This window comes from Heterodontus francisci, chromosome 2 (genome assembly GCF_036365525.1).
Source record: "Heterodontus francisci isolate sHetFra1 chromosome 2, sHetFra1.hap1, whole genome shotgun sequence".
In the NCBI taxonomy this organism is placed as follows: domain Eukaryota; kingdom Metazoa; phylum Chordata; class Chondrichthyes; order Heterodontiformes; family Heterodontidae; genus Heterodontus; species Heterodontus francisci.
Window position 1 is genome coordinate 207,798,945 of NC_090372.1, and position 23,393 is coordinate 207,822,337.

The window sequence follows — 23,393 nt, forward strand, 5'->3', positions numbered from 1 at the left end:
CATAACTTCCTCTAGTTAAATATTGGGCAAGCTGAAGCCATGCCTTGGGCTCCCACCACTGACTCCATCAACTGACCTGAACTCTTTAAACCTTAATGATACTAGTTACAGCCCTTAGAAACGTCTTTGACCCAGAAATTAATTTCCATCGCCATCAGAAATACAGCTACCACATTCATATCATCTCCCACCTCCGTTCCAACCTAATCCCATCTGCTGCTGAAACCTTCAAATATGCCGTCATAAAAATTCAAACGTGATTATTCTACTGCTCTCCCTCCTTACCAGCCTCCCATTTTCTATCCTCCATAAACTGCAGTCAGCCATAACTTTACTGTTCATATTAGCTCCAATCCACCAATTTCCCAAACTTTAAATCCCTCCATGGTTTACCTTCCCTACTTCTATAACCTCCTCCAGCCCTACTACCTTTCCAAACTCTATTCTTCTGACTCCAATCTCTTATACATCCCTCCCTCCCTTCAACCCACAATAAACAGGGATGCCTTCAGTCAACTTGCTTCCACTCTTCAGAATTCTTTCTCTGATTACTCCATCCTTCCACCCCCTTGTTTCCTTTAAGACTTTTATTAAAGCCCAATTCTTTTCCCAAACCTTATAAACTCCCTTTGTTTGGTTTGGAGTTTGTATCTTACCACACATACTTTTTGGGACAATTTTCTACTTTAAAGGTACTATATAAATACAAGTTGCTGTTGTTTTCAAAGCAAAGTAAGGAGGAGTAGGGAGAGAGTAACTGGCGAAGTTATGGCAATACAGAGGGAGAAACTCCAAAGAATGGCAACCATGTTAGAAAAATGCTATGTGAGGGATTATTTAACATTATCTTTAGGAAACATAGATAAGTCAACAGTAAACCATCAATGATCACTAACCTGTAACCTCAATATGGAAAATCAATTTCTCCCCAGCTGCTTCGCAGATATAATTGCCTCCGTCTTTTGTCTCTGCATTCTGAATAACAAGTTTTCGAATTCTCCCATCAGATTCAAGTTTAACCTTCTGACTGGGACTGAGAATTTTTCCGCTTTTGGACCAGTTAACCTCAGTTTTGAGTTGGGACACTTCACAGCTGAGAATAGCACTCTCTGATGCTCGAACCTGTACTTCCTTCTGAATTGATTCTTTATTGGCAAATACTGGTTCTGGTTCTGCGAACAATAGAGTTTCAACTGGTAAGAAAGATTAACAGCTTTTAAGAATAAGAAAATGCCATTAGGCCCAACAAGCCCATCCTTTTTGATGTTGTTAATTCCACCTAGCCACCTTCTCATCAAACCTTTCTGTCTTCTAACAACACATCTAGGTGTCACTTGAATTAATTTGTACTGTTATCTTCAGTGTGCTTCCCTGGTAATTTATTCCAGGAGTCTAATACATATTGTTTGATAAGTCATGTCTGGCTTATCTTCTTACTTCTAACATTTTTAGCTGAGAAAATGGGTGAATCGGATTATCTTCCAAGTTTCCACACCTCTTAGGGTGCCCAACAAATTGTACTCCAGAGATAGGCACTTCTGCCCATTCCCATTACAATGAACCAGCACTTTAGGGCATTTCTATGGATGGCATGCTATGCTGGAATTTCACCTGTAGTGCCCCTGACAGCAGATTCATGTCCCAGTGGACTTAAGGTTCCATTGTGGGCTGAAAGTGGGTCTGAAATTACAAAAGCATAGAGCAAACAATCCCATCATTTGCTCTAGGTCGACAGCAGAAATCCTGTACTGCTACAACAATAAGGCAGAATTTGAACCCCTACTATTTAAATGTTGTCTCTTGGTACGTGAATTATTAACCACTGCCTACTATTGTACAATGCTCTTCACAATCAATCAAATAATCCTGAAGTGAAAATGCACAGCTGATCAGCACATAGCAATGTTCCTCAAAGAGCAGTGAGATAAATGAACTGGTAATCTATTTTAGTGATGTTGGTTGAAATATAAAAATATTAGCCAAAACACCACAAAAACTACCCTGCTTTTCTTTGAATCGTATCATGGGATCTTTTACACCCATCTGAAAAAGCAGACGTAGCCTCGTTTTAACATCTCATTCGAAACGCTGCACCTCCAAATGTGCAGCACTCCTTCAGTAATGCACTGAAGTGTCTTCCTGTTTATGTCCTCAACTTTCTGGAGTAGGTCTTGAACCTACGACCAGCTGTCTGAGAGGTGAGAGTATGACCACTGAGCCAAGACTGACACTTATCCTCCAATATGTTCTTAAAACAAAAAAATGATAATTTTTAAAAATTAAAACAGACCTTGTTAAAGAAAATCTGAAGAGATTACATTAATTGGAAAAATATTATTCTCTTTTTACTGTAATACCACATGCATACACATATGGGTCTAGAACTTGGCTGTGTAGCGCCTGTTTTTCAGGAGCCAAGCTGCCTGGGAAGACCCCAAACTTTTGGCTGGAAGTGAACTAACCAACATGTTGGGTAAAGAGAAACAAGAAGCATCCTTTGTCTTAAGTAGGTGTTAACCCCTTTACTTAAGCAAATAAAGGGCCTAACACTTGCTCAAGGCCCCTAGTCCAGCACTGGTTTGCCCTGAGGCAGCCAGTGCTATCACGGCTGCACTTATGGAAAATTATTCTATTGAACACCAGAAAATCAAAGCGGTACGTAATTTACCTGCATGTGGATCCGAGAGGAGAGGCAGTGCACCTCCCGACCCCACAGTACAGGACCCAATCATCACTAGCTCAAACGCACTAACTCAAGTAAATTGTTGATATTCATTATATAGGTTCTCAGATGACTAATGACCAAAGGTAAACCATTCCGTCCCTTGAGTCTGCTCATCCATTCAATTAGATCATGACCAAACTGTACCTCAATTCCATTTGCCTGCCTTTATTCCATATCCCTTGATACCCTTACCCAACAAAAATGTACCAATCTCAGGAAAATTAAGATAAAAGGAAACTAAAAAAATTGACAAAATTCATTCAAATATTACAAAGAATACTGGAATTATTAAAGGAGTGAAAACTGCTGGGCATCTTCTCAGACAGTTACTAACCTGTAACCTGAATGTTGAAGGTCAGTTTCTCTCCAGCTGCTTCACATATGTATTCACCTCCATCTTTTGACTCCACATTCTGAATGATAAGCTTCCGAATTTTACCACTAGTTTCAAGTTTCATCTTTTTACTCTGACTGAGTAGCTTTCCATCTCTGAACCATTTGACCTCAGTTTTAGACTGTGACACTTCACAGTTGACAGTAGCATTCTCTGATTGTCGAACCTTCACATCCTTCTGAACTGAAGCTTTATTTACAAATCCAGTTTCTGGTTCTGCAACCAAGAAAAATTCAATCGCAACATTGAAGAGAGGATTGGCAGAGATAAACCTAAGCAGTGATTTGAGCTCAAATAACTGAAATTTTGATATGAGACACCAATATAATAATGCATTTGATATGCCAAAAAATGTACACTTTGTAAGATAAGCATTTTTAATCTCCAGATTGGCCTAGCATTCATCTCAATGCTTGTTGAGACCCAAACTACCATCATGCTATTCAGGTACAGATGGATGTTGCAAATCTCTTCATAAGGTGGTAACAACATACTGAGCACCAAAAAGGATGGGGAAAGGGGGAAACAAGTAAGGGAAACGTCTTGACGATGTTTTGAATGAGCCATAACTTCCTCTAGTTAAATATTGGGCAAGCTGAAGCCATGCCTTGGGCTCCCACCACTGACTCCATCAACTGACCTGAACTCTTTAAACCTTAATGATACTAGTTACAGCCCTTAGAAACGTCTTTGACCCAGAAATTAATTTCCATCGCCACCAGAAATACAGCTACCACATTCACATCATCTCCCACCTCCGTTCCAACCTAATCCCATCTGCTGCTGAAACCTTCATATATGCCATCATAAAAATTCAAAAGTGATTATTCTACTGCTCTCCCTCCTTACCAGCCTCCCATTTTCTTTCCTCCATAAACTGCAGTCATCCATAACTTTACTGTTCATATTAGCTCCAATCCACCAATTTCCCAAAATTTAAAATTTATCCTTGTATTTAAATCCCTCCATGGTTTACGTTCCCGACTTCTATAACCTCCTCCAGCCCTACTACCTTTCCAAACTCTATTCTTCTGACTCCAATCTCTTATACATCCCTCCCGCCCTTCAACCCACAATAAACAGGGATGCCTTCAGTCACCTTGCTTCCACTCTTCAGAATTCTTTCTCTGATTACTCCATCCTTCCACCCCCTTGTTTCCTTTAAGACTTTTATTAAAGCCCAATTCTTTTCCCAAACCTTATAAACTCCCTTTGTTTGGTTTGGAGTTTGTATCTTACCACACATGCTTTTTGGGACAATTTTCTACTTTAAAGGTACTATATAAATACAAGTTGCTGTTGTTTTCAAAGCAAAGTAAGGAGGAGTAGGGAGAGAGTAACTGGCGAAGTTATGGCAATACAGAGGGAGAAACTCCAAAGAATGGCAACCATGTTAGAAAAATGCTATGTGAGGGATTATTTAACATTATCTTTAGGAAACATAGATAAGTCAACAGTAAACCATCAATGATCACTAACCTGTAACCTCAATATGGAAAATCAATTTCTCCCCAGCTGCTTCGCAGATATAATTGCCTCCGTCTTTTGTCTCTGCATTCTGAATAACAAGTTTTCGAATTCTCCCATCAGATTCAAGTTTAACCTTCTGACTGGGACTGAGAATTTTTCCGCTTTTGGACCATTTGACCTCAGTTTTGAGTTGGGACACTTCACAGCTGAGAATAGCACTCTCTGATGCTCGAACCTGTACTTCCTTCTGAATTGATTCTTTATTGGCAAATATTGGTTCTGGTTCTGCAAACAATAGAGTTTCAACTGGTAAGAAAGTTTAACAGCTTTTAAGAATAAGAAAATGCCATTAGGCCCAACAAGCCCATCCTTTTTGATGTTGTTAATTCCACCTAGCTAACCTTGTTTTCAAAACCTGAACCTCTCTCTCTTCTAGCAGCACATAGAGGTGTTTCTTGAATCAATTTGTACTGTTCTCTTCAGTAGCTAACTTTATTAATATTTTCCATTGACTAATTTTAACCACTCAATAAAGAATGGGAAGAAAAAAAATGTTAAATTTCAAACATGACCCCAACCCATTTCCAACCCGTTCCCTTCAGGTTTTCCTCTCAGGAGGCTGGTCAATGAAATCTTTTATCATGCTGTGTGCCTCCACTTTAATATTTTTTCATTTTTAACTAATGTCGGCCATGATTCCTGGTGCTCGGCAAACTCAGTCGGAATAAGGAGGCAAAACAGGCCGATGCGGGATACAGCACTGCCTGTGAGCCAGGAGGAGCAGGAGTGTGTCCTCCAGGCCTAACAAGCAAACCTGTTTACAGACCCTCACTATCACCCTCCCACCAACAACCCCCCCCCCCCACCCTGCCATCTCCACCAACCTCTACAATCTCCCCCCACCTTTATGACGTCCCCTAACCTCCATGAACTACCCCCCTTGACCTCCACAATCTCCCCCTACATCTGAAGAGCCCGACCACAATATCAGCAACCCCCGCAAAACCCACTCCTCCGCGCAACTCCCACACCCCTATATGTCCCTCTCCTTGCTCTCCAAATGCCTTTACTTTTGGGTTTCCTGTCTGGACATCATCTTACCCTGCTCTATTCATGACCCAGAGCAAATATCAGAGCTCTGCTGTTTGAAAAATTCTGGCTGACTTGTCCTCTTCCTCCAAATTTCCTCAGTCCAAAAATGCATAAATCAGAAGGTCTTTTAACTGTTTGAACAGAGACACTTGGCAATTTGCATAGAGAAATCTTTAAAGGTGGCAGGACAAGATGATCAGGCTATTCAGAAAGCATACGGAATCCTGGGCTTTATAGGAACATAGGAGTAGGCCATTTAGCCCGTTGAGCCTGTTCCACCATTTAATGAGATCTTGGCTAATCTGTGACCTATCTCTATATAAGTAGACATACAGGATGAAAGCAAGAGAGTTAAGCTGAACCTTTATAAATTTATGGTTAGGCCTTCGCTCAAGTATTGTGCACAATTGTGGGCACCACACTTTCGAAGGGATGTCAAGGTCTTAGAGAGACAGCATGGTACTTGGAATGAGGGACTTCAGTTACATGAAATTAAAGAAGCTGGGGTTGTCCTCCTAAGAATAAAGACGATTACGGGGAAATTTAATTGGGGAAATCAAATCACGAAAGCTTTGATCGAGTGAAAAAGGAGAAAATGTTGCCCCTGAGTGAAGGGTCAGTAACGAGACGAATAACAAATTTAAAGTAATTGGCCAAAGATGAGAAGAATTTATTTTTACTTCATGAGTTAAGATCTGAAATGCAATGCCTGACGTGGTAATGGAAGCAAATGCAACAGTAACTTTCAAAAGGGAAATAGATAAATACATGAAGGGAAGAAAATTGCAATGGGGAAATAGTAGGGAAGTGGAACTAACTGGATAGCTCTGTCGGGTCTGCAATATTCTCCCCCAGAAATTCCACCTGAAATGCCCGACAGGCCCAGATTTATGTCTGCTAAGATTCCACTGTGGACCTAAAGTAGTCTGAAATTACAACAGCCTACCGGAAATGATGCCATAATTTTTTTTTGCTTTTCCTTTTTGTTCTGTGCCTTACATGTATATAATCTTGATAGTTAACTATTTCATGCATTTGCCAAGTACAGCCTAAGGCCCTCCTGTATTTTGTGTCTTGCTTTCATAGGTAAAAGCTCACTATTGGAGAAACTTGTCCAACAGCATCCAGCATTCTGATTAACAATGCAATGTCTTTAGTTAGCTAAACAACAAAGGCCTAGGAATCCCAATACGAGTTTTGATCGAACGTGTAAGGGAAAACTGTTTCCACTGGGTGCTGTGTCAGTAACCAGAGGACACAAATTTAAGGTAACAGGCAAAGCCAGAGGTGAGATCAGAAGAATTAGTTAGCTTTGGTGGGCAAGACTTAGTTAGTTTTGGTGTAGATCTGTGACGATCTGGTGATGCCCCATGCAAATCAGTTTGATAAAGTGTATTATGTCAGGCAAGCCCCCCACCTGCCAAGAATGAGGAAAATTAATTTTGCCACACGAACATTGATATTAAACAGTTGTTGGTGAAGAAAAAACTTGCTTTAAAAAAACAAAGTGACTCCTGACAACGCAGCGGCCCGCCGACATCAGCAGAGCGCTGCAAGCTGCGCACATGCGCAAACGGGCTCCTGCTCTCTGCGCATGCGCAGCCTGCCGTCTTGCCAGGACTGACTGGCGCATGCGCGATAAAATGTCACCACCAACGTCATCGCATAATGCGCCAGTTTGGTCTCCGTGCATGCGCTTAGTGTTCGCGCATGCGCGATAAAGTGTCCGATTACTCCCCTCTTCGCTTCCTGCATACCACACACCGCAACCCCGCTCTCCAGCCACTTGCTCCCCGCTTTCCTCCAGCCATTAGCTCTTGGCCCACTTCCCGCCACTCGCTCCTACATCGACCCGTCACCCCTCCCGGCCCGCCTTTCTTCTTCGGGCAGCACGCGAAGAACGATCAAACGTGGGATCGAGTGGCTGCGAGGAGATAAGTGGCACAGCCTGGAACTAGCAGCGGGAAGCGAGCAGCCGGAGAGCGGGGTGATAAATCTGTGATAAATTGAGCAGTTTACATTTTCTGTGATAAATTGAGCAGCGCCATTTTTATAATATAAAAGCAAAATACTGCGGATGCTGGAAATCTGAAATAAAAAAAAGAAATGCTGGAAATACTCAGCAGGTCTGGCAGCATCCGTGGAAAGAGAAGCAGAGTTAACGTTTCGGGTCAGTAACCCTTCTTCGGAACTGGCAAATATTAGAAATGTCAAAGGTTATAAGCAAGTAAAGCGGGGGTGGGGCAAGAGATAACAAAGGAGAAGGTATAGATTGGACAAGGCCACAGAATAGTTGACCAGAAGGTCATGGAGCAAAGGCAAACAATATGTTAATGGTGTGTTGAAAGACAAAGCATTAGTACAGATAGGGTTTTAACGGATTGAAGATTGAACAGCAGCAAGCACAAACATGGAAAAAAAAACAGTGGGTAAGCAAACTGAACAAACTAAGATGAAATGAAATAAACATACAAAAAAAATGTAAAAAATGTAAAAAAAAATATCTAAAAATAAAAGTAAAATGGGGGGCCCATCATGCTCTGAAATTATTCAACTCAGTGTTCGGTCCGGCAGATTGTAGTGTGCCTAATCAGTAAATGAGATGCTGTTCCTCGAGCTTGCGTTGATGTTCACTGGAACACTGCACCAAGCCCAGGATAGAGATGTGAGCATGAGAGCAGGAGGAAGTGTTGAAATGGCAAGCAACCGGAAGATCAGGGTCCTGCTTGCAGACTGAGCGGAGGTGTTCCGCAAAGCGGTCACCCAGTCTGCATTTGGTCTCCCCAATGTAGAGGTGACCACATTGTGAGCAGCGAATACAGTATACTACATTGAAAGAAGTACAAGTAAATCGCTGCTTCACCTGAAAGGAGTGTTTGGGGCCTGGGATAGTGAGGAGTGAGGAGGTAAATGGGCAGGTATTACACCTCCTGCGACTGCAGGGGAAGGTGTCATGGGAAGGGGATGAGGTGGTAGAGGTAATGGAGGAGTGGACCAGGGTGTCGCGGAGGGAACAATCCCTTCGGAATGCTGACAGGGGAAGGGAGGGGAAGATGCATTTGGTAGTGGCATCATGCTGGAGGTGACGGAAATGGCGGAGGATGATCCTTTGGATATGGAGGCTGATGGGGTGGAAAGTGAGGACAAGGGAACCCTGTCACGGTTCTGGGAGGGAGGGGAAGGGGTGAGGGTAGAGGTGCGGGAAATGGGCCGGACACGGTTGAGGGCCCTGTCAACAACAGTGGGGGGGAATCCTCAGTTGAGGAAAAAGGAAGACATATCAGAAGCGCTGTCATGGAAGGTAGCATCATCAGAGCAGATGGGTCGGAGACGGAGAAACTGGGAAAATGGAATGGAGTCCTTACAGGAGGTAGGGTGTGAAGAGGTGTAGTCGAGGTAGCTGTGGGAGTCGGTGGGCTTATAATGGATGGAGACAGAGAAGTCGAAGGGAAGGGAAGTGTCAGAGATGGACCATGTAAAGGTGAGAGAAGGGTGGAAATTGGAAGCAAAGTTGATAAAGTTTTCCAGTTCGGGGCGGGAGCAGGAAACGGCACCAATACAGTCATCAATGTACCGGAAAAAGAGTTGGTGGAGGGGGCCTGAGTAGGACTGGAACAAAGAATGCTCGACATATCCCACAAAAGGACAGGCATAACTAGGACCCATGCGGGTACCCATAGCAACACCTTTTACTTGAAGGAAGTGAGTGGAGTTGAAGGAGAAGTTGTTCAATGTGAGAACAAGTTCAGCCAGGTGGAGGAGAGGGGTGATGGATGGGGACTGGTTGGGCCTCCGTTCAAGGAAGAAACGGAGAGCCCTCAAACCATCCTGGTGGGGGATAGAGGTGTAGAGAGATTGGACATCCATAGTGAAGAGGAGGAAGTTGGGGCCAGGAAACTGGAAGTTGTCAAAATGACGTAGGGCGTCAGAAGAGTCACGGATGAAGGTGGGAAGAGACTGGACCAGCAGAGAAAAGACAGAGTCAAGATAGGAAGAAATAAGTTCAGTGGGGCAGAAGCAGGCTGACACAATGGGTCTGCCGGGACAGTCCTGTTTGTGGATTTTGGGAAGGAGGTAGAAGCGAGCTGTCCGGGGTTGCAGGAGTATGAGGTTGGAAGCTGTAGAGGGAAGATCTCTAGAGGAGATGAGGTCAGTGACAGTCCTGTGGACAGTAGCTTGATGTTCGGTGGTGGGGTCATGGTCCAGAGGGAGGTAGGAAGAAGTGTCTGTGAGTTGGCGTTGAGCCTCTGCAAGGTAAAGGTCGGTACGCCATACAGCAATAGCACCACCCTTGTCTGCAAGTTTGATGACCATGTTGGGGTTTGACCTGAGAGTACAGAGTGCCTCAAGTTCAGAGGGGGACAGGTTAGAGTGAGTGAGGGGGGCACAGAAATTGAGATGACCAATGTCTCGCTGACAGTTTTCAATGAAGAGATCAAGAGCGGATAAGAGGACAGGGGGAGGGGTCCAGGTAGAGGGAGAATGCTGGAGGCGGGTGAATGGGTCTGCTGGTCGGGGGGAGGACTCCTGGTCAAAGAAGTGAGCCCGGAGGCGGGGGCGATGGAAGAAGAGCTCAACGTCGTGCCGAGCGCGAAATTCATTGAGGTGGGGACGTAAGGGGATAAAACTGAGACCTTTGCTGAGTACAGAACGTTCAGCATCAGAGAGGGGGAGGTCAGAGGGTATAGTGAATACACGGCAAGGGGTCAGATCAGAAGGGGTGGGGTCAGAGGGAAGTGAAGGGGAAGGAGGATCTGGAGGAGCATTTGTCCCCATCAGCTGCTGGAGCTTGCGTTCCTTGACATTTTTGACATTCTTGACAGCGCCATTTTTATTCCTGGCAGCTGCCTGAATGTTGCAGACAGTGACGTTCCAGTGGAACAGGCTGCATTTGCACATATCCTACTACTGCGCCACCTAGTGGCTGCACTGTGAGCAAACACAGCCTTAAAAAAACAATTGGAGACTTTGGCTGGAGAGAGACATTAGCATATTCACAGACAGTACTTCAAAGAACAAAGGGGCTACTCCCTGCTCCAATTTAATCCACAATGGACTTTTGATTACCAGATGTTGAAGATGGAAAGGCGAGCATTCCAGTTAACTGCTAAAATGGCCGAATACACAAACAGACGTGGTCGGACTGGTTTGGTCACATGGCTGGCTCACTGTTGGAGTTTTTTGAATTTGAACTGCCAACAAGGAACTTGAAATCAGAAGGCTGTTTGCTCCTGGACTGAGAACATCTCTCTCCTGTCTGCTCTCATCTCACTCTCACCAGCTTCGGAAACCATTGAAGACACATGAACCCCAAGACAGAAAAGTCTCCTGCAGTGAACAAGGTTTAAGAAGAATATTGGGCCCCAGCGAAAAGCAAGGTTACCTACAAAAGGACTACAGCGAGCTCGAAGCACAGTAAACAAGAAACTCTTCTGGTATTGCCTCAAACCTCTCCATTTTATTTTTCTTGTGCTCATGTCTGTCCTTATTTGCATGTGTGCATCGCTTGTGCATGCTAGCGTAGGCGTGTCATATATCTGTAGGCATTAACTGTATTAGAGTTTAAGTTTAAGATCTAATAAATTCCACTTTTCTTCTTTAAACCTAAAGAAAACCTGGTGTGCTCATTTCTTTGCCTTATAATTAGAAAGCTGCAAACAAGAGGCGGCATAGTGGTTAACACCACAGTCTCACACCTCCAGCGACCAGTGTTCAGTTCTGGGTACTGCGTGTATGGAGTTTGCAAGTTCTCCCTGTGACCACATGGGTTTCCTCCCACATACCAAAGACTTGCAGGTTGATAGGTAAATTGGCCATTGTAAATTACCCCCAGTGTAGGTAGGTGGTATGAGAATTGAGGGAAGGTGGGGATGTGAGAGGGAAATGGGATTAATGTAGAATTAGTATAAATGGGTGGTTGATGGTCAGCACGGACTCATTGGGCCAAAGGGCCTGTTTCGGTACTGCATGACTCTAAGGATGCACAAAGGGGGAGCTCAAAACACAGTGTGGTTAAAATTAAATCCTGTTCCAATCGGACCAGGTAAAGACCCCTAGACACCTTTCTCATCTGGTCATAACAATTACAACACCATTTTTTTTATAGAATTCATTGCTAATTTTTGAATACAAAAGAAACAAGTCAAAATTCATAGAAATAAATCATAATAATAATGGACATTTTGTTAAAAACTATATTTGACCAAGTACAACTACGTAAGTGAAGGCTTTTAGCTAAGGCCAGACTTAGGTCAATATTTGTTAGAATAAAAGGTACCGCTTCATTGTAATAACTAGTTTTTTTTCATAACTTTCAGGAATATGGGATAATTTTCCTAAGATAAAAAATGCCTTTGACGATTAAAAAAAATGAATAATAAAATGCTTTTAGCCTAGCGCCTACTGCTCTCAGTTGCTGTTCAACATACTTTGGGCTGCGTTTTACATTTCCGCCACAAACAACGGCAGTCTGCCCGTGCGGACTGCACATCACGGAGCCGCTGCGGTATTAAACGCGGCAGCTCATTTAAATGGCTGGGGCGGACCCACCCCCCCCCCCCCCACAATGACCTGGAGGGGTGGTCTGTTCCCGGCAATGGCGTCAGCTGCCTTTGCGCAGGCGTCGACAGCATTTTTAAAGGGCTTCGTGACCTTTTGTTACATTTAAATTTTTAAAGGAGAGTGGATGTTACAAAATTAAATAAATTGATCTTGCACCTCTCCCACCCCACCCCCACCCCCAACAAGCAGAGATTTAATTCCTTGCTCTCTCCCCACCAAAATACCTACCTTGTGCACCTGTCCTTCCCCACCGCAAAGTTCATAAACTTTAACCTTTACCTCTTCCCGCAATCCCTTCCACCAATGAAATCACTCTGACGCTGCTTCCCCCCACCCCCACCACCCCCGCACAGAAAAATTAGGAGTTGCTCCGGAACGGATGGCAGGAGTGGGTCGGTCATTTATTCGTTAATTTAAATTTATTTAAATATTTAAATCTGGTTCCCGTTGCCAAGCAGCAGGGGGCGCCTCAAGGCCTCGTCGCAACCGGCAATATCAGGCTGGGCCCTCAACCATGTCTGAGCCATTTCCCGCACTTCTGTCTCATCCCTTCCCCTCCCTCCCAGAACTGCGACAGGGTTCCCCCTGTCCTCACTTTCCACCCCACCAGCCTACACATCCAAAGGATCATCCTCCGCCATCTGCAGCGTAATGCCACCACCGAACACCTCTTCCCTTCCCGTCCCCTGTCAGCATTCCGAAGGGATCGTTCCCTCCGCGATACCCGGGTCCACTCCTCCATCACCCCAACACCTCGTCCCCTTCCTACGGCACCTTCCCATGCAATCACAGGAGGTGTAATACCTGCCCTTTTACCTCCTCTCTCCTTGCCATCCAAGGCCCTAAATACTCCTTTCAGATGAAGCAGCGATTTCTATTTACTTGTACTTCTTTCAATTTGGTATACTGTATTTGCTGCTCACAATACAGTTGCCTCTATATTGGGGAGACCAAATGCAGATTGGGTGACCATTTTGAGGAACACCTCCACTCATTCTGCAAGCATGACCCCGAGCTTCCGGTTGCTTGCCATTTCAACACACCCCTCCTGCTCTCACGCCCACATTTCTGTCCTTGACCTGCTGCAGTATTCCAGTGAACATCAACGCAAGCTCGAGGAACAGCACCTCATTTTCCGAATAGGCACTCTAGTCTTCTGGACTGAACATCGAGTTCAATCATTTCAGAGCATAACTGGTCCTTTATTATTAGTATTTTATTTTATCTTTTTTTAAACTATGTGCCTGCCTTAAAATTGGTTTTACATGTTTGTGCTTTTGGACAGAGCTGTTCATTATCACTTTCTCTAATGCTTTGTCTTTCACCACAACATAAGAACTGCCTTTACCTTGGCCCCATGACTTCCTTGTCAGTTAATCTCTCCTGCTCTCTGCCTATCACACGCCTTCCCTTTTTTTCTCTTTTCCCCACACCCCTGCTTCACTTGCTTAAAACCTATTACACTTCTAATCTTTGCCAGTTCTGATGAAGGGTCACAGACCTGAAACGTTAACTCTGCTTCTCTCTCCACAGATGCTGTCAGGCCTGCTGAGTATTTCCAGCACTTTCCGTTTTTATTTCCGATTTCCAGCATCTGCGGTATTTTGCTTTTATTGCAGTAGCTTCAGAGTTTAGTTTATAACATCTTGCATGACAAAACTTGACAGAAATATACCCACGCAACTTGGAAAGGGTGAATGAAGCTAACCCATGAATCCACAAAATGAATAAAACGCACAGAATTTTATGGTCTGGTTTTTGCAGTCAGCAGCAAGGCAAGGGAGCTCCCGCTGAGCTCTAAGAAAGTTGCTCACAAACATCTAGTGATCTCTGTAGTGTGATTTTCCCATTTCCCAATGGCAGTTTTAATCTAGTGCCAAATCAAGGCAGCAGCTGTGATGTAAGCAAGCAGGTATTGAAGTATTCACACACAGACCAGGATCAGAAGAAATAGGGGGGGGTAGGCCATTCGGCCCCTCGAGCCTGCTCCGCCATTCAATAAGATCATGGTTGATCTGACTGTGTTCTTAACTCCACTTTCCTGCTGACCCGATAATCCTTGTAGATCAAAAACCTGTCTAACTAAGCCTTGAATATATTCAATGACCCAGCCTCTACTGCTCTCTGGAGAAGAGAATTTCAAAGATTAACGACCGACTGAGAGAAGAATTCCTCCTCATCTCCGCCCTAAAAAGGAGACCCCTTATTTTGAAACTGCACCTCCCTCCCCCCCACCCACCCCGGTTCTAGATTCCTCTCAAGGGGAAACATCCTCTCAGCATCTACGCTGTCAAGCCCCCTCAGAATTTTATATGTTTCAATGAGATCAACTCTCAATCTTCTAAACTCCAATGAGTATAGGCCCAACCTGCACAACCTTACCTCATAAGGCAACCCCTTCATCCCAGAAATCAGCCAAGCGAACTTTCTCTAAACTGTTTCCGATATAAATATATCCCTCCTTAAGTAGAGACCAAAACTGTATGCAGTACTCTAAGTGGAGTCTCACCAATGCCCTGTACAGTTGTAGCAAGACTTCCCTACTTTTATACTCCAATCCCCTTGCAATAAAGGCCAACATTCCATTTGCCTTCATAATTACTTGCTGTACTTGCATGCTGACTTATTGTGATTTATGTACAAGAACACCTAGATCCCTCTACCGCAGCAACGTTATCAATAGTTGATCGGTGATGTGAAAAGGGAGGGGTAGGAGCGAACAGGGAAGAAAAGCCATTGTCCAGCTGCTTTGGGTCCATTTGGACCATGTAATGTCAGCAGAAGGTAGCTAATTAAGGCTATTTAAAGGCCTATTGTCAGAGACACCCGGAGGTGTTGGGAATAGCCCAGCTGCATGAAGGCAACCTCCCTGCGGCAGACAGGGGTACCAGTACTCCAGGCAGGCTTTGAGGCCCTCCCCACCTGCCTGGCTTCAGGTTCTCCCTCCACAACTGTGGCCCGGCTGCTAAAGGTATTTTTTATTTTAAAGTTAATAAAGTTGGAGAGAGAGAGGACACCTACATCTTCGGGCACCCTTTCTTACATGAAAAGGTAGCCTGCTGCTTCTTTAGTTCTAGAGGGCCTCCTAGTGGCCCTCGAGCTTCAAAAGCCCGTCCGTCATCCTTAACGAATGGAGAGCCCACTCCGGCCATTAATTGGCCAATTTGGGGAAAGTCACAGTTCCACACAGTGCAAGCTTCTGAGCACCATTTGACCCTGACATTAGGGTCCCAAAGTCCCTGGGAAAATCCTGCCATTGATTTCAGAAAAATATTTCCTAGTGGAAAGAAGTTGAAGAGAATTAAACATTAAACTCTATGGGGCTAGAAATTCATCTCGGGCATGGGCGCAGAACAGGTGGTATTGGATCATCTGCCCTTTATACACAGCGCCTGAAATTAAATTTCTTTGACTGTAATGGAACTGAATATCAGGTGCTGCACCTAACAGGGCAGCCAATCCGATATCTCCCATTTGTGCCACCAACCAAGATGAATTTCTAGCCCCAGGTATTTAACTACTCAGTAAGCTGTAAATGTATTTCATGCGCATCATACTGGAACTCACTTTTTAGTTCTCAGTACACTGTGAAAGACTTCAGTACTTCTCATATGAGCTATGAACTATAATTACTCAATTCAACACACATTTGTGTTGTTGGCAATAAAGAGGCCTACTTTTGAAAGGATCCTGCATTGGTCAACTAGATGAAAAAGTATGGTGATTATTTTGAAAAGCTCAAAGAATTGAATGGCTCAGATGCCCTAACTGTGACTAGTGTAAATAAACTGTACTGAGCCATGAATCAAATGTGATAATTCCAGACTCTTGAACTTTGAACTGTACAATCTACTCATATATATGCAATGTATTTGTTTACATATTAAACTCTGGACATTGTAATTGCTGGACACCACAGTAAGCAAAGAAACTGACAATATGTGAGGTAAAAAAACAAAGAGGGGCGATGAGGGGAAATATTTTCACTCAGGAAGTTATGATGATCTGGAATGAACTGCCTGAAAGAGTGATGGAAGCAGATTCAATAATAAATTTCAAAAGGGAATCTGCTATATACTTTAAAAGCAAAAAATTGCAGGGCTATATGGAAAAAGCAGGGGAGTGGGACTAATTGGATAGCTCCTTAAAGAGTCAGCACACAGGTATGATGGGTCAACAGCCTCACTGCGCAATATAAGACTCTATGATTCTATATTACTAAACATAAAATTAATATTTAATACATTTTCTCTCATCAGAGAAGGACACACAAGTGTTAACTCCAATATTCATAACATCCAAAATGATTCTTCCAGCTCTAAAAATGGTATCAATATTTAATCAAGCAACCTGTGTCAAACTACAGCAGGACCTGGACAATATCGAGGCTTGGACTGACAAATTGCAAGTAACATGTGTGCCACTTAACTGCCAGACAATATTTGTCTCCAAAAGAAAAGAGGCCTGAACACCATGACCTTCAACTGCACCAACTAGGTATCCCACAATCAACATCTTGAGAATCATCATTTACCAGAAGATTAACTGAAACAGTCACATCAACAACATGGCTACAACAATGCAGCTGAGGCTGAGCGCTCTGTGACATTTGATTAATTTCCTGATCCCTTAAAGCCTTTCTAACATGTAGAAGCCTTTAATTAGGACTTTGATGGAACATTCGCCAGTCAACTGCATGGGTCCAGCTGCAACACTCAACAGTGTGACATCTGGAATAGAAGCAACAGCTTAATTGGAATCCCTATCACTGGACTCAGTATCATCACCTCCAACACAAGTGCACATTCTGCAATATGTGCTATATATAGGATGCACTTCAGTAACTCATCAAGCTTACATCAATAGAATCTCCCAGTAGATATGTACCTTCATTTCCTTATCACTGTTGGGACAAATCCCTGGAATTTTCTACCTAGGACTATTGTGGGTGCATCGTTGTTACAAGTACTCCAACAGTTCAAGAAGGCCTTCTTGAGGCAACCAGGATGAGCAATAAATATGGCCGTGTCAGCACTGCCCACATCCCAAAAACAAAATTTAAAAATCATTTCGGAAGGTAACTGGCCATATTGGAAACTGAACCACTTCAAAAACATAACAGAATAAAAAGTGTTGGTTTTATATCAAAAGTAAATCATTGAAATATGTGTTCCATTGACACTAAAAATTAGCTCTTAAGATGAGAGTACCCTGAGTGGAACTTCAGGGCAATTCCTGTAGGTCTCATTATAGTGACCATTAACAGTGAAAAGGATAACACTGCGTTTGTATCCAAGCAGTTAAACAGAAAATTTACAATTAAGGCATAATGGGATGAGCCAATAATTTGTTACGACCAGGTGAGAAAGGTAGCTCGGGGTCTGGTACTATCTTCACCTGGTCTTATTGTAACAGGGTTTAATTTTAAACACACTGTGTTTTGAGCTCCCCCTTTGTGTGAATCTTTGTTCACAGCTTTCCAATTATAAGGCAAAGAAATGAGCACAAACAGGCTTTCTTTGGTTTAAAGAAGAAAGATGAAATTTATTAAATCTTAAACTTAGACTCTAATACAGTTAATGGCTACAGATATACGACGCACCCACACTAGCATGCACACACGATACACACATGCAAATAGGGACAGAAAATAACAGATGAAAAGATAAGTAGAACAGTTTGAGGCAATATCGTGTTACTGTTTTTTGAGCTCGCTGTAGTCCTTGATTGAAGATATGGTCTTGCGTTTCGTTGGGGCCCAGTATCGTTCCTAACCCTTGTTCAGGTAGGAGACATTTCTCTCTTTGAGTTTATGTGTCTTTAATGGTTTCCAAGCGGGTGAGAGCGAGATGAAGGCAGACAGGAGGAAGATCTTATCAAACCAGGAGCCAGGAGCTTTCTGAGTTTCAAACACTCTTGTTGGAAGTTCAAATCTCAACAGCCACCTAGTCATGTGACTAAAACTGATCTGACCACTTCTCCTGTGGTTGTGAATTCTGCAATCTGAGCAGTCAACCTGGAATGCTAGCTCCCCCCACCTTCAAAGTCTGGTAATCAAGAGTCCATTGTTGGTTGAATGGGTCAGGGCATGGTCCTTTGTCCATTGTTTCAACACTTGTCTGTTACCATGCAAATGTCTTTCCAGTCAAGGGCTTGCAATTTTACGTTTTAATGTTCATGTGGCAAAATAATATGTGCCTCAGTCTTGGAAGGTGGCCTGACAAACTAGAACAAAAACTTCAAACCCTGGGCGGCATATGTGGAGAGAAGTAGAACTCAACTGATGAAAGGTCACAGACCTGAAAAGTTAACTCTGCTTCTCTCTCCACAGATGCTGCCTGACCTGCTGAATATTTCCAGCATTTTCTGTTTTTATTTTATGACTAAAATTAGCATTTTGAATGCATCATCGATATTTCCACAACGTTATTTCATTTTATTTCTCTTACCTTTAATAGTAACATTCATAGTAATTTCATCCTCTTTGGTCTTAAATACGTATGCCCCAGATTCTCCAGATTTGGCATTGTAAAGGACTAATCTTCGTGTTGTGCCTTCTGCTTCAACACTTAATGCATTGCTCAGCTTTACTTCCTGCCCTTTTTTGTACCATTTCCCTTCGACAGTAGACTGAGACACATCACAAACAAGGACTACCTTCTCTCCCACATTTGCTGTGTACTCTGTTAGTGTTGTCGATTTCTTCACGATAGTTGCAGCGGGTTCTGCAAAAGTAAAAGAAACAGAAATGTTGTAATATAATGTTGAATAATACCAGAACCATTAGAAAATGTTCTAATACACAAATAACCACAACTAGGTTAACCAGAAATGAGTAACTATGGCACTTTACAAGTAAATGTGTCCTTTTTTTAATCCTACCCTAATGAATAAACTGGAAATTTATACATTCATATCACAAAATCACTGACCAATACTTCAAATTTTCGGTGAGCTAAAATTAATTTTCATCTATAGAAAAGGACATACGAGATCAATGCAGGAAAATGAAAAAACTCCCTACACTACCAGTTTTGGAGACTGAACATTTTCATTGAAGACCAATATGAAAGTTAAGTTGTGATATAGTAAGGAGCTTTTTTTTTTAATCGAATCAAGGTCCCCAGTGTAAACAATCTCTAATTTTTGAGTAATTTAAGGGAGTAAATTAAGGGTAAGTCATGGCAGGGCAGCTTGGCAGCGCTCCTCCTGTGCAATGTGGAAAGTCAGGAACGCTTCCAGTGTCCAGGGCGAACACGTGTGCAGGAAGTGTCTCCAGCTGCAGCTACTCGAAATCCATATTTCAGATCTAGAGCAGCAGCTGTGGACACTGTGGAGCATCTATGAGGCTGAGATCATCGTGGATAGCATGTACAGGGAGGTGGTCACACCGCAGGTAAAGACTGCTCAGGCAGAAAGGGAATGGGTGACCACCAGGCAGACGAGAAGAACTAGGCAGGTAGTGCAGGAGTCCCCAGGGTCCATCTCCCATTCTAACAGACTTTCCGCTATGGATACTGTTGAGGGAGATAGCTTCTCAGGGGAATGCAGCAAGGGCCAAGTCTGCGGCACCACGGGTGGCTCAGCTGCACAGGAGGGGTGGAAAAAGAGTGGGAGAGCAATAGTGATAGGGGATTCTAGGGTAAGGGGTTCAGATAGGCGTTTCTGTAGCCGCAAACTTAAGTCCAGTACGGGATGTTGCCTCCCTGTGCTAGGGTCAAGTATATCACGAAGCAGCTGCAGGACATTCTGAAGGGGGAGGGGGAGGTTCACATTGGTACCAACGACATAGGTAGAAAGAGGGATGAGGTCCTGCAACAAGAATTTAGGGAGCTAGGTAGCAGATTAAAAAACAGGACCTCAAAAGGTTGTAATCTCTGTATTACTCCCGGTGCCACGTGCTAGTGAGTATAGGAATAGGAGGACAGAGCAGATGAATGCGTGGCTGAAGAGATTATGCAGGAGGGCAGGCATTAGCTTCCTGGATCACCAGGTCTGTTGCTGGCGAAGGTGGGACCTGTACAAGTCGGACGGCTTGCACCTGAACAGGAACGGGATCAATATCCTTGCTGGGAGTTTTGCTCGTGTTGTTGGTGGGGGTTTAAACTAATTTGGCAGGCGGGTGGGATACAGAGTGGAGGTACAGTAGGGGGTGATGCACAGCCAAATATAGGAGAGAAATTAAGTCAGTCTGGAGGGCAGAGCAAATATAGACCTGTTAAGGCACAAGCGAATAATGCAAGGCTGGACTCCATCTATTTTAACGCAAGGAATCTTACAAGTAAGGCAGATGAATTGAGGGCGTTGATTAACACATGGGAATATGATATTATTGCTATCACAGAGACATGGCTGAGGGAAGGCCAGGACGGCAGCTCAATATTCCAGGGTATAGAATCTTCAGGCATGAAGATGGGGGGAGGTTGTAAAAGAGGAGGTGGCATTGCACTATTGATCAACGAGTCAATTACTGCAAAAGGAGGGATGATATCTTAGAAGGTTTCTCAAATGAGACCAAATGGGTAAAACTTAAAAACAAAAAGGGGGCAAAGGGGCAAAAACAAAGGTAGGCAAATCTCAGAGAAGTGTAAAAATGATAGGGTAATGATAGTAGGAGATTTCAACTTCCCCAATATCAACTGGGATAATCTTAGTGCAAAAGGCTTAAAGGGGGTGGAATTCTTAAAGTGCATACAGGAGAGCTTTTTGAGCCAGCACATAGAAAGTCCTACAAGAGAAGGGACAGTACCGGACCTAATCCTAGGGAATGAAGCCAGACAAGTGGTAGAAGTATCAGTGGGGGTGCATTTCGGGGATAGTGACCATAACTCTGTAAGTTTAAGGTAGTTATGGAACAGGACGAAGATGGATCGGAAATAAAGGTACTGAATTGGGGGAAGGCCGATTTCAATATGATAAAACAGGATCTGGCCAAAGTGGACTGGGAGAAGCTACTTGTAGGAAAGTCTACATCAGACCAGTGGGAGTCATTCAAAGAGGAAATAGTGAGAGTTCAAGGCCAACGTGTTCCCGTTATGGTGAATGGGAGGACCAACAAGCCCAGGGAACCCTGGATGTCAAGGGATATATAGGATTGGATAAGGGAAAAAAAGGCTTATGACAGATTCAGAGGGCTGGAAACAGCAGAGGCCCTAGAGTATAGAAAGTGCAGGGGGGTACTTAAAAAAGTAATTAGGAGAGCGAAGAGGGGCATGAAAAAACACTGGCGGACAAGATAAAGGAAAATCCTAAGGCATTTTATAAGTATATTAAGGGCAAGAGGATAATCAGGGAAAAAGTAGGGCCCATTAGGGACCAAAAAGGCAATCTGTGTGCGGAGCCAGAGAACGTAGGTGAGGTTTTAAATGATTACTTTTCATCTGTGTTCACTGTGGAGAAGGACGATGTAGGTGTAGAGATCAGGGAGGGAGATTGTAATATATTTGAACAAAACAGCATTGAAAGGGAGGAGGTATTAGCTATTTTAGCGGGCTTAAAAGTGGATAAATCCCCAGGTGCAGATGAGATGTATCCCAGGCTTTTATGTGAGGCAAGGGAGAATATTGCAGGGGTTCTGACACAAATTGTCAAATCCTCTCTGGCCATAGGAGAGGAGCCCAAGGACTGGAGGACAGCGAATGTGGTACCATTAATCAAGAAGGGTAGTAGGAATAAAACAGGTAATTACAGGCCAGTGAGTCTAACATCAGTGGCAGGGAAACTATTGGAAAAAATTCTGAGACAGGATTAATCTCTATTTGGAGTGGCAGGGCTTTGTCAGGGGGAGATCATGCCTAACAAATTTGACTGAATTTTTCCAGGAGGTGACTAGGTGTGTAGATGAGGGTAAAGCAGTTGATGTAGTCCACGTGGAATTCAGTAACGCTTTTGAAAAGGTCCTGCATGAGGGATTTTTCAAGAATGTAAGAGCCCATGGGATCCAGGGCAATTTGGCAAATTGGATCCAAAATTGGCGGATCATCCAAGCTCAGTAACCTGTTCCCGGTTTCTCCCCATATCCCTTGACCCAATTAGCCCTAAGAACTATATCTAACTATGGGCGGCACAGTGGCGCAGTGGTTAGCACTGCAGCCTCACAGCTCCAGCGACCCGGGTTCAATTCTGGGTACTGCCTGTGTGGAGTTTGCAAGTTCTCCCTGTGTCTGCGTGGGTTTCCTCCCACATGCCAAAGACTTGCAGGTTGATAGGTAAATTGGCCATTATAAATTGCCCCTAGTATAGGTAGGTGGTAGGGGAATATAGGGACAGGTGGGGATGTGGTAGGAATATGGAATTAGTGTAGGATTAGTATGGTCAGCACAGACTCGGTGGGCCGAAGGGCCTGTTTCAGTGCTGTATGTCTAAACTAAACTAACTCTTTCTTGAATATATTTAATAATTTGGCTTCAACTGCTTTCCGTGGTCGAGAATTCCACAGGTTCACCACTCTCTATGTGAAGAAATCTCTCCTCATCTCAGCCCTAAATGGCTTACCCCTTATCCTTAGACTAATCGGGAACATCCTTCCTGCATCTAGTCTGTCCAGTCCTGGTAGAATTTTGAAGGTTTCTGAGATCCTCTCTCATTCTTCTAAACTCAAGCAAATACAAGCCTAATCGACCCAATCTCTGTTCATACGTCAGTCCTGCCATCCCAGGAATCAGTCTGGTGAACTTTCGCTGCACTCCCTCCATAGCAAGAACATCCTTCCCCAGATAAGGAGACCAAAACTGCACACAATACTCCAGATGTGGTCTCACCAAGGCCTTGTATAATTGCAGCAAGACATCCTTGCTCTTGTACTCGAATTCTCTCGCTATGAAGGCCAACATATAATTTGCCATCTTAACTGCCTGCTGCACCTGCATGCTTACTTTCAGCGACTGGTGCACAAGGACACCCAGGTCTCATTGCACCTCCCCCTTTCCCAATCACGGTTCAGATAATAACCTGCCTTTCTTTTTTTGCCACCAAAGTGGATAACCTCACATTTATCCACATTATACTGCATCTGCCATGTATTTGCCCAATCACTCCACCTGTCCGAATCACACCGGAGCTTCTCTGCATCCTCCTCACAGCTCACATTCCCACCCAGCGTTGTGTCTGCAAACTTGGATGTATTACATTTAATTCCCTCATCGATATCAT

The 23,393-nt window shown here is 43.7% G+C and overlaps 1 protein-coding gene across 1 annotated transcript in view; it reads right to left on the reverse strand.

Annotated features, from left to right (window-relative positions):
• The window catches only part of obscnb (obscurin, cytoskeletal calmodulin and titin-interacting RhoGEF b), an 868,128-nt gene that overhangs the window by 746,994 nt on the left and 97,741 nt on the right, over positions 1-23,393 (reverse strand). Inside the window, exons 18-21 of the mRNA XM_068053434.1 lie at positions 18,692-18,967; positions 4,599-4,874; positions 3,060-3,335; positions 897-1,172 (exon numbers count right to left, since the gene is read on the reverse strand). Of these exons, the coding sequence (XP_067909535.1) occupies positions 897-1,172; positions 3,060-3,335; positions 4,599-4,874; positions 18,692-18,967 (1,104 nt within the window). The remainder of the gene's footprint in view (positions 1-896; positions 1,173-3,059; positions 3,336-4,598; positions 4,875-18,691; positions 18,968-23,393) is intronic.